Raw genomic sequence first — 9572 nt, 5'->3', positions numbered from 1 at the left:
AGACAGACGGGAGAGACTCAGCTGAATTCATAATCTCTCGTATCTCTCCCTCAATCTCTCTGTCTCACACACACATGCATTCACGTAGTGTCAAAAACTTGATGCATTGGTTTCATTTGCATAAAAATAACATTATCCTGCATTGCCATCGTTCTTTCCAGCCAGATATTGACGCTCTTTTCGTCTGGACCGTCGTTTTCAGTCCTCAATTAGGTCACCCAGAGTTGTCCACTCCCCCCTGTTTCAATCTATGCAATGTTTTGATATGTGTGTGCAAGTGTTCAGCCAGATGGGCTGTGAGTTCCACAGAGCTCAAGGACAGTTTGGGGAGTGACTCAGTCAGCAGAGTGCCCGAGCCAGCCAACACACACACACACACACACACACACACACACACACACACACACGCACTGTGAATTCACCAGTAATGGGAATAGTGGGGCCTGTTAGGAGCTATGGGTTTTTGGATAGGGTTTCCTCCACTAACAGATCTGATTTGATTGCAACTGTACACTACAGATTTTGTTGATCTAGCAGTTTAATCTAGAATAATCTAGAGTTGAAGTTTCCTGGCAGAACAACCAAAATATTACATAAAATAACACCTGCATTATCTACAAATCTAAGACTCCTGTGAAAATGTCATGCTGAACTTTGTGTTGGACTGGGGCTCTTGCTAGTGGGTTATATGGGGGAGGGTTGCAGTTGGGGAGAAGTGAGTTGGGGTGAGTGATGGGGGGGGGGGGGGGGGTTTGGAGAACACAGGCCGCTGGTGCATGCTCCGCATTCCTCAGGTGTTGTCAGCATAGCTTACCCAGTAATTACCTCTCTGTGAAAACATGCACAAAGCCACACTTTACTATCAAACTGAAAGGCAGCAACAAAGAGAAGCTGTGAGGGGGAGATGTCAGAGACACATGGGAGTACATTTATATTTACATTTAGGCATAATATGAGCTGGAATGGTTATTTTTCAAAAGGACAAGCGTGCCAGAGTAAGATTTGTTGAGACATTACAGGCATGGTGTACTTCATGCAGTGCAGCGCAGCTACAGAGGCAGAGCGTGGCTGTGTGAGAGTCAGGAGCTTGATTTATACAGCAATCCATCTTCTCTCAAGGATATGGGCAGGTTGGGTAATGATTGTAGCCAAGCAGACTTTAACATGTGAATCTAGTTGCGTGATACAGATGCACAGCTGCAAAGATGGTGGTCAGCTGTCACACACACAGAATTTTTTATTAACTTTGCACACAGGGAGTAGATTCTAGTGATCCTCCCTCTGCAAGCCGCCTTTCATTTTGTCTGTCAGATGTCATCACTTTCATCATTGACAATAGTGTCACAGAAGAAGCAGGTTCTCTCTGCCTGGGAACCCCCCCCCCCCCCCCCCCCCTCCTTTGCCCCGCTCTGTCTCCTTGGCTGTCTTGCTAAAAGCTGAGGGATTGTGTGCAGATGTGCCTGGAGAGAGGCCAGCCCTCTCTGCCCTGGGAGAACATGTGGTCTGGGAGTGTTTACGCTGGCACTCTTTCAAGCTGTCTCCCACACAGCATGCTGGCGTCTGTCTCTCCTGGATGACAATGCTCAACCCTCCTCCCACAAAAAGGGGGCATTCTCAGGTTGAGGTGACACCAGCGATCATGTAGATTTACTGTGTTTACAAACAGGAGAGACAGCAATGTAAATATAAAGCAAACACATGTGCTAACATCAAAAAATGGTGTTTTCCAGTGAATAGGAGCATTAATGAAATACATGGAATGATAGTTTGGTTGCAAAAAACTTTTAACATATTGCTACACTGACTATTTCCCCATTAACTGTCTTTGTGTTTATAGTCTGTTTGATGCTGGGAGTGAAAATATGCTTGGATTCAAGAGATATCACTTCAGGCATGTTTTTCACAGATTCTCGACATACTTCAGATTCTCCCCTGTGATTCGGGCTCTGGGTAAACATCTGTGTGCTGAAAGGCCCTGAAAGGCACGCTTATTCTTAACACCAGTGGCAGCAGGGTTACTGTCAATTTGTGTAGTGTGAAATACACACGGGTTGTTTTTAGTACCCATGATTAAATGCCAGTGGGAAAAGGAGACACACACTGCGCAACACCATAGACTTGTGGAAAGAGTAATTTATGAGCATTGCAGTTACAAAACGGCTGTGGTGGAGGCAAAGATCCTCTCATGATGTCTTTTTAACCAAGTGACTCTTTGATCAGAACTTTCTCCGAGGATGTGTCGTGCAAAATTTACCAAATATTGCATTAAATTGTTGGATTCCTTGTGTAGTGTTAGTGAGATGAGTTACAGCCGGCATGTCTCACTGTAATGTAAGTGTTCAGTGCCCCCTGCAGGTGCAGATGGTTTATGAGACTACCCAATCATATATTCCCATCTGTAAAGAGTAATTTCACACAAGATTACACGCTGTGTCTTTAAAGCCATAAACAGTTACATTATAAAGTTTGGGCGTGGCTTGTGGAAAATATTTTGATGACTTATGACAAATCTTTGATTTGTATTAAAGATGCCTAAATCTCTTAAAAGTTCAGAAGCCACATATATTTTCCTGTAATGGCCAGTTTTCCCTGTTAACTTACCCATATATTCATTTCACTTCTTCTTTTATATCCAGATCCAGTTATTCATACTGATAATTTGTTTTCATACTAAAAAGGTGCCCAATGAATGGATAAAGATAACCCTTTCAAAACTTTAAAAATCTCTCTGGATTATTGGAAATATCTTTTGCCTAATTGCCGACAAAAATGGCTATCTGTTTAATAATGTAGATGGGGTCTTTACCTGAACACCAGATTTATTTGGGTCTTTTTTGTTCTTAGCTTTGGCAACCAAGCAATTACAAGCGATATAATACAATTACATATCATTTTGTGAATACTTACCTTTACTTTAAGCTGGGAAGACTATTGTATACTGTTGCGCATGCTCATCCAAAAACATGTAGATATAGCCATTTCATAACAATCATGCCCACTTCTCATTTTCACGTACCGCTAGGGGGCGTGATGTAGTGAAGAATGCAGAGGTTGGAGGTTAGGCTACACAAACACTTCTCATTGAACTGTCGTGGTTTTCTGTTTTGACTTGTAAACTACAGTAGGTGTAACTGTGTGAGCTTGAGAAAAGACAACGTCAATGAGAATACAATGAGATGACACCATTTTAGTTTAAAGGCAAGAATTTATTCCAGGCAGTTAGAAAAATAGGACTTTCTACCCAAATATCACAATTTAAATGTGATATATTGGATTCCTCAACAAAAGCTAAAACAAAAGTTTGGACTACTGTAGGAATAAAATTGTGACTATAGGCTATAACATGTTTGCTTGGTTGAATCGATTTGTATATTCTGAACTGACTTAATCTTCTTGTGTAGTTGTATGCAACTGATAAATGTGCTTGATTGTACCCACGAACGAGCCGCAGACTGAAGTGTGAAAATAACTGTTGATGGCAGGAAAAACACTTAAAAGCAGACATTATGTTCAACAACTGTGCAAGCAGCATGTCAGAGTTCAACAGATGTTTGCAATATTATCATTCGTCATTATTATTCAATTTTGTAAGTAGAAAAACAAATCAGGATTCTGTAGAAATATTGAGCCAACATGGCTGATCCCAGAGCGCCAGTTTCAGGCAGCGCCGCCTCTCTCTCCCACCTCCACGGCTGATGAGAAAACGCATGAAATAGGAGAAAAGGAGGTGTGTTAGGGCATGCGCAGACGGCGCTCGCCGCTCAGTTATCCCATTTTTTGAGGAGGCGAGCTTACGTCACGGGCTCGTCCACAGTGCTGGAGCTTGAGATTCACCATCCACTCATGAAACCACAAGCACGGGGAGGCATTGGCGCTCCGAGGGCAAAAAACGCGTTTACTTTTTAATTTTTCTTTTTAGTTTGGGCACGGAATGAGCTGAGCGGAGCCGGCGGCTGCAGCGGCTTCTTGGACGTGCGGACGATTCCGGTGGCATGGTGTGGTGAAACAAGAGACCCCAAGCAAGCACTGAGAGACAGAGGTTACACTGTGCATCATGTTTGAATGCCGATAATCAATTAGTAATATACATGACTGTGCTGCTGCATAGCCTATAGCCTCGCCGGGCTGTAGCAAGTCTCCCTTTATTGCAGAATCCCGTCTGAAGCCAAGCCACCGTGCGGGGCTGAGGGTGCAACTGAACGGACAATCGCACCCGGACCATTGAAGGGGTTCGGATGAGGTGGTTGATCGGGTTGTTAGATTTTAGAAATCCGGCCAACTTTTCCTCTATTCCTTTCTAACAGCAGTGCCACCGAGCATTGCTCAGGAGATGGCGATGAGGTTGCTCTACTTGGGATTTATACTCTGCTTGGAGATCACATCTCCTAACGGTGCAACCGTAGGTAAGAAGCCTGTTGTGTTATCTTGCATTGTGATACTCGAGAAAGCATGAGCACTTTTTTTTTCTTCTCCTCTTTCCTCCTGCAAAGCATCTGTGCACAGGCCTATGTTCACCAGAGTTGGAGCCAACACCGCAAATAGGTTGTCCTCATAATAACACAGTGTGCCACGAGCAAGTCCCCTCAGAGGAAGAGATCGATAATTAGGGAAGCGTTTCATCAGAGAAAGTACCGCACAAATAAGCGGTGCGCTGGTTATTTTGGCGTAAAATCTGTCTGCGTGTTTAGCAGTGCTCCTCGTCTGAGCAGACAGAGTGGGCCTGGCTGCAAGGATGGCAGACAGTGAGGTTATTCACTGTTGGAATATTTAGCAGGTAAAAGGCAAACGCAACACTTGCATGAACGACCCCATCTCCACGGAAACGACATCATTTTCTGACTGAAAAAAATGGCTGTATCTCCTCTCTCTCCATACAGTCCCTCCATGTGTAATCTCTGTATGGCTACAGCTGATAGCTACCATTCAAACCAAACGTGCTGCTTTTATTTGATTAAAAAAAAAGAAGAAGCAGCAGCAGGCTTGAGTTTCATATCAAACCAGTGGGATCAGTTTTCATGTTTGTTTTCAGTTACTTGGCGCGTATGAAAACAACAGTTGTGTCTGCTCGTAAAGGTACAGTCTTAATGGCGCGGCTTGTCCCGACGTGTAGCGTCAGTAGCTGCCTGGGAATCACGGTTTATTGGTGACAGCCAGGTACTGTCTGCTGGTGAAATGGATAGTCGTGCAGTTATCCTGTTACGTCCCGGGAGCGCCTTTTAATACTGCCTTATCCCTGATAGTATTAATGAGATATTAAATGCACCGTTGCTCTTGTGACAATGCAATGCGGACCTGTTGAGCTAACGGCTTGCTCTCCCTTTCTTGACCACTTCAAGGGAAACATGAAGGTGCAAAATAGCACATTATTGCAGATATTTCTTTCCACATTCAAAATCACTTGCATAAATAGTATTATGAAATAGGTTTGCTATATTCAGAATGGTAGCCTATATATTGCTATATTTTGGAGTCTATTGTAAGCCATCCAAAATGTTTTGTGGATGTAACACAGTGAAAAAGTACTGCTGTCATCTGTCCCGTCCAGCTCAAACCTGACTTCCTTGTGTGTGGATGAATATTTATCAATCTGACAGTTCATTTCACTCTTTTAGTCCATGTTTGCTTTGATGCCAGAAGGAAAAGTAACACATTAAAATCTTCGTTTTGACACTGAAGCCAGCTACCACTATTTAGAGTCTTTACAAAAAAATGCTCCTGCCCTTCTCTGTGCTGGGAGATCTTATATAAGTTTCATTAGATGTTGATGGAGGCTGATCAGAGTGAAAGCCATAGCTGAGGTTACAGAAGAGGGCAAGCTCCTCCCACCTCCTCCATCAGTATGTAACATCTGGACACAGGGAGACCATTAATCCAACTTAGATGTGACTGCAATAGTGGGGGGGAGGGACCAGCTGAAGAGCTGGGGGTGAGGGTGGGTGAAGCGAAATAAACTTCTAGAGTCAGTTTCGGATACTCTCTGAAACTGACACGTAGTTACATCACAGGGAGTCAGGCATGGAAATGATGATGATATATGATATATGTGTGTTATGTCATTAGTAACAGTCGATTTATCAGCCTCCCATTGGAGCAATGTTGATCCAAAATGAGAGAAATGGTCAAGTGAGTGGATAGAAACCCTAAGGCCAAGCCACTTAGACTGGATTTGTCTGGATCACCACCGGGCCACAGCATGAATTTACAAATGAGAAAGGATTAGTGAGAGCAAGGTCAGAAGGTTGTAGTTAACAGTTAAACATTGGACAGACCCCCTTTGTTTGTTATTGATCTTTCAGAGTTCATTATTGTGTCACGTAAGGGTGTCGTCCTTTTAGACTGACAAAATCCAGCCCAGTGCTGCACAACCCTACCAGCGAATCCATGATTACATGAGGTAATGTGAAGAAACAATGCTCGCTCTTAATGTTTGATTGTTGACATTTAGGATGCAACTAACAATTATTTTCATCATCGATTTAATCTGCAGATCCTGTTAGTGGTTCACTGATTAATTGATTGGTCAACAAAACCAAAAGAAAAATGCAAAAAGAAAAAATGCCCCCCACAATCTTCTAGAGCCCAACGTACATATTCAAATTTCTCGTTTTTTTATCCAACCAACATTCAAAAACCTAAAGATATTCAATGTCCGATGACAATAATAATAATAATAATAATAATAATAATAAAACCATAAAGCATCAGATTCTAACATTTGAGAAGCTGGAAACATCAAATGGTTGGCATTTAGCTTGAAAAACGATTGATTGATTGATTATAGAGCTGAAATTATTATTGAATTAATCGATAAGTAGAGCGTTAGAAAATGAATCAGCAACTATTTTTTATAAAAAATAGTTAAAATAATTGTTTAAGTCATTTTTAATCAATAATGCCAAAACATTTCAAAGTTCCAGCCTCTGAATCGTGAGGATCTGATGTTTGTTGTAGTAAACTGAATATCTTTGGGTTTTGGAGAAAAACAAGTAATTTGAAGATGATGAGTCATTAGCTGCAACCCTCATTGATTATCAAAGTAGTTGGTGATTCATTTTCTGACTATCAGTATTGATTTATTTGTAGTTTTTGAATCACATTCTGCATTTCATGCCGCTGAATGGTACTATGTTAAATGAAACCCTTCATATTTGCTTACTGTTGGGAATGATACCATCAAGACCATCCATGTTGGATAACTTTGACTGCTGAGCTTACGTATAGGATCTCAAGATTCCCATTGGCGAAAAGTGTAAATGTGGGTCAGAGGCTAAAGAGGTTGAATTCCTGAGGAGCCTACACTCTGTTTGCCTGACCTTTTTAATGGGACCTGGCTTTACCTTTTCCTCAGAACTGTCACTGGAAACATCTGCTGGAAAAATTCAGCATCCCTCATACAAATTCAACAGCTAATAGAACTTGGATTGCTCTCTTCAGCTCTTCCAAGTGGAGGTCACTGGGGAGTGGTTATTGTAACTGTGTACACCTGAGGCAGACTGTTGATGCACTCTTATCAGGTAACACAGATAATCCCCGGAATGATTTCCTGCCAGTCAGACTCTTCTCACAAAGAAACATAAAACGTTTGGATTGAACCGTCCAGTTTTTATACATTCTTTGGCTTTTATGCAAAGCTTGCAGGTGTTTTGCATTTTGGTCTTGACCTCATGAAAATCTTTGTGAAATGATAATGGCAGGCGGTGGGATTCTTGACCGTAGCTGCACAAAAGATCCTCTTTTTTTTTTTTTTATCCCTCTACCTCCTGCGCTGCATTGCAATCAACTGTGACTAGAGGGTAAAACCAGATTAACATAAATGTCTTCAGTGTTGTTCCCCACGTATTGAAGGCGTGAGACCACAGATGAAAGAGTGTTTGTTGATTGTGAATAGCAGGGGAGTGCTGTAATTGGTGTTTTCTGCTAGCTACATCACTGTTTACCCTGTTTAGCTCCTAAGACCCAAAAAAGGAACAGATCGGCTTCTTTAACAAAATAGGGAGAGTGGGTGTGTAAATGCAGCTCTGTGAGACTCATAGGGTTTTCGTAGGTGATATAATCAGGCTCGCTGTGCATTGCTGCTTTCTTTTCCTGTCCTGTCATTTTTTGGACATTTTAGGGACATGGGGGGGAAATGGATCTCTTCATAAAGAGAGTACAAAGAGTTGTTCAAATGTTGCAAAGGGTTGCAACGTTTGCGTGACACCTGGCGAAGCTGTGAGTTTACTGGCTCTGTGACTCCTGCTTTACTTCCACATCATTAATGGTGAACTCCTCACCTGACCTCAAGATGACCACACAGACTGTCAGGTTTTGTGTGTTGATCCCTGTTGGTTTTAACTGGGTCCTACTCCTGTACGCTTCAGATGTTTGCCGATGTTGCTGGCTTTGCGCTTGACTGGAGAATCGATTCGATCACAGGGACCCTTGGTTGCATTCACACCTGGTCAGAGGAGAGGATCTGATATATGGAGATAAGATTCCAATTTCATGGGCTGCTGCAAAGTGTCAAAGCTGTTTATTTTCATCAAAGTCGCAGCCATGGCTCCCAGTCATTGGTTTGTGGTTGTACATGAAACAAACATTTAAGCTATCTGTGTTGTGGCAAAAAATAAATAGATATGGACACAATTACGTTATTTATAGTATTTCTGTGTAAGGAACCATGTAAATGTTCCCGTTTGATGGATTGTACCAGAATTACTGTACAGTGGCTGACCACAGGTTTTCAATTTCAGTCTCTTGGCAGAATGCAAAAATGTATACATTTTAAGGGCATGCAAGACATACAGTATATAACAGCATTTTCAGCCCAGCAGTATCCAAACACACCATAAGGACATTCATTTCATAACCTATTGTTTTCTCTTCTTGCCAACAAAAAAAAATGTCTTTATCCAAATAATTATGGATCTGTTGATTAGAGACTAAAGAAATACCACTTCTTGTAGGGTTGGGCTATACTGTTGTCTCTCTTATCTCTTTAATTTCTCTTTTAATTACAAAAATCTTTCATCTTTCACACATGTACTTACTTTTAAACATCTACAATACATTTCTCTCACAAGTTATGATGATCTTCAAAAACTGTAAACAAATTACTTGAAAAATCTTTCCGCACTGAAGTGTTTGTCAACTCAAAACTCTGCTGCATGTGACCAGGAACCAGTTGGATGTACTCTGTGGTTCTCAACAATACTATCAAGATTGCAGGGTGTGTGTAGTCTTTGCCTTTAACTGGGCTTGCCAAGGTCCACAGCTTCTATGTAAAAGTAAAGTTCACTACTGAAGTCCATTGTGATATTCTGTTATTTGTAGGACAATCATACGCTCATCAGTGAGAGTTAAATCACTCATGCTGGCATTATTTTGCATTCACATTCATGCGAAGTTGAGACCTTTTATGTATCACACAGTCAAGTTTTAGGATCTCACCGCCGAACAATGAGGTCATCTGTTAAGATGTGAAGTGGATGACAACCCATTTGTGCATTGTTTATGAGTCATTCCTAGCAATTATTGAGCCAGGAACATTCCTCACTCCTGCCTCTTTTTAGACTGAATCTAATGAGGGATTC

The 9572-nt window shown here is 41.7% G+C and overlaps 1 protein-coding gene across 1 annotated transcript in view; it reads left to right on the top strand.

The window, feature by feature from the left end:
- Positions 1–4330: 4330 nt before the first annotated feature.
- The window catches only part of lrp1ab (low density lipoprotein receptor-related protein 1Ab), an 81392-nt gene continuing 76150 nt past the window's right edge, over positions 4331–9572 (top strand). Inside the window, exon 1 of the mRNA XM_070910272.1 lies at positions 4331–4403. Coding sequence (XP_070766373.1) covers positions 4331–4403 — 73 coding nt within the window. The remainder of the gene's footprint in view (positions 4404–9572) is intronic.

This window comes from Enoplosus armatus, chromosome 8, assembly GCF_043641665.1.
Source record: "Enoplosus armatus isolate fEnoArm2 chromosome 8, fEnoArm2.hap1, whole genome shotgun sequence".
Lineage (NCBI taxonomy): Eukaryota > Metazoa > Chordata > Actinopteri > Centrarchiformes > Enoplosidae > Enoplosus > Enoplosus armatus.
The sequence above is the reverse complement of the archived record's forward strand: the minus strand, read 5'-3'. Positions and strand labels throughout refer to the sequence as shown.